The sequence below is a fragment of the Malurus melanocephalus genome, unplaced genomic scaffold (genome assembly GCF_030028575.1).
Source record: "Malurus melanocephalus ecotype Western Australia unplaced genomic scaffold, MMel_1.1 scaffold_3883, whole genome shotgun sequence".
Classification (NCBI taxonomy): Eukaryota; Metazoa; Chordata; class Aves; order Passeriformes; family Maluridae; genus Malurus; species Malurus melanocephalus.
The window spans coordinates 1-1,518 of record NW_026627115.1 but is presented as its reverse complement, the minus strand read 5'-3'; the positions used below and the strand labels follow the sequence as shown (position 1 = coordinate 1,518).

General features: G+C 66.6%; 1 protein-coding gene and 1 long non-coding RNA gene across 2 annotated transcripts in view; both read right to left on the bottom strand.

Annotated features, from left to right (window-relative positions):
• Positions 1–676, bottom strand: part of LOC130588240 (collagen alpha-1(XVI) chain-like) — a gene marked incomplete at its 3' end in the record, with an annotated part of 3,779 nt that extends 3,103 nt beyond the window's left edge. Inside the window, exon 1 of the mRNA XM_057389187.1 lies at positions 656–676. Coding sequence (XP_057245170.1) covers positions 656–676 — 21 coding nt within the window. The remainder of the gene's footprint in view (positions 1–655) is intronic.
• Positions 677–933: 257 nt separating this feature from the next.
• LOC130588241 (uncharacterized) lies at positions 934–1,483 on the bottom strand. Its single transcript, XR_008966922.1, has 4 exons — positions 1,427–1,483; positions 1,289–1,333; positions 1,101–1,145; positions 934–1,012 (listed from the first exon to the last, which is right to left on the bottom strand). It is a non-coding gene; the product is annotated as an uncharacterized LOC130588241 (long non-coding RNA).
• Between the last annotated feature and the right edge of the window lie 35 nt (positions 1,484–1,518).

Genomic DNA, 1,518 nt, shown 5'->3' with positions numbered 1-1,518 from the left:
GGTGGTGACAAGGATAGTAGGGTGGTGACAGGGATAATGGGACGGTGGCAAGGATAGTGGGGTGGTGACAAGGATAGTGGGGTGGTGACAAGGAAGGCCGGTTGGTGACACCGGGCTGCACAGTGTTCACCCACCCCAAGGGTCACTCCCCCAGTGGTCACCCATCCCAGGGGTCACTCACCCCAGTGGTCACTCACCCCAGGGGTCACTCACCCCAGTGGTCACTCACCCCATGGATCACTCCCCCCAGGGTCACTCACCCCAGGGGTCACTCACCCCACGGGTCACTCACCCCAAGGGTCACTCACCCCAAGGGTCACTCCCCCCAGTGGTCCCTCACCCCAGTGGTCACCCACCCCAAGGGTCACTCCCCCCAGGGGTCACTCACCCCAGGGGTCACCCACCCCAAGGGTCACTCCCCCCAGTGGTCACTCACCCCAGGGTCACTCCCCCCAGTGGTCACTCCCCCCAGGGGTCACTCCCCGCAGTGGTCACTCACCCCAAGGGTCACTCACCCCACGGGTCACTCACCCCATGGGTCACTCCCCCCAGGGTCACTCACCCCAGTGGTCACTCCCCCCAGGGTCACTCACACCAGTGGTCACTCACCCCAGGGTCACTCACACCAGTGGTCACTCCCCCCAGGGTCACTCACCCCAGTGGTCACTCGCCCCATGGATCACTCCCCCCAGTGGTCACTCACCCCAGGGGTCACTCCCCCCAAGGGTCACTCATCCCAGGGGTCACTCCCCCCAGTGGTCACTCACCCCAATGGTCACTCACCCCAGGGGTCACCCACCCCAAGGGTCACCCACCCCAAGGGTCACCCACCCCAGTGGTCACTCACCCCAGTGGTCCCTCACCCCAAGGGTCACCCACCCCAAGGGTCACCCACCCCAGTGGTCACTCACCCCAGGGTCACTCCCCCCAGTGGTCACTCACCCCAGGGGTCACTCACCTCCGCCCCCGGCCGGCCCGTGCTCCCCGGGGGGCCGGGTTTGCCGCAGTCACCCTAAAAGGACAAAGGGACAATCACTTCCAGGGCAGAGCAAGGCCACTCCAGCCCCGGGGATGTCACCCCCGGTGTCACTGTCACCCACCTTCGGTCCCGGCAGCCCCGGGTGTCCCGTCTTGCCCTTGAAGCCCTGGCGARCGAAAAGAGCTGGGTGGGGGTCCAGGGCCACCAGCCCTGGTGTCCCCAGGGACATTTGGTGGCACAGTGTCCCCACAGCTCTGGGGACACTCCGTGGGGCACCAGGGAGCGGTGACAAGGACAGCGGTCACTCACCGGGGGACCCATCATCCCTGGTGGCCCGGGGGGACCGGGGTCACCCTGGGGAGACAGAGTTGTGGGTTTGGGGTGTCCTGGGGAGGGGGAGGGGTTGGTTGTCCCCTCCCAAAACCCCGGAATGTTCTGGAATCTCACCCGCAGACCCGGCTTGCCGTCCTTGCCGTCCAGGCCTTCGGGGCCAGCGGGGCCCTGTGGGGACAAGGGGACAGTGACAGTGACACGGGGGG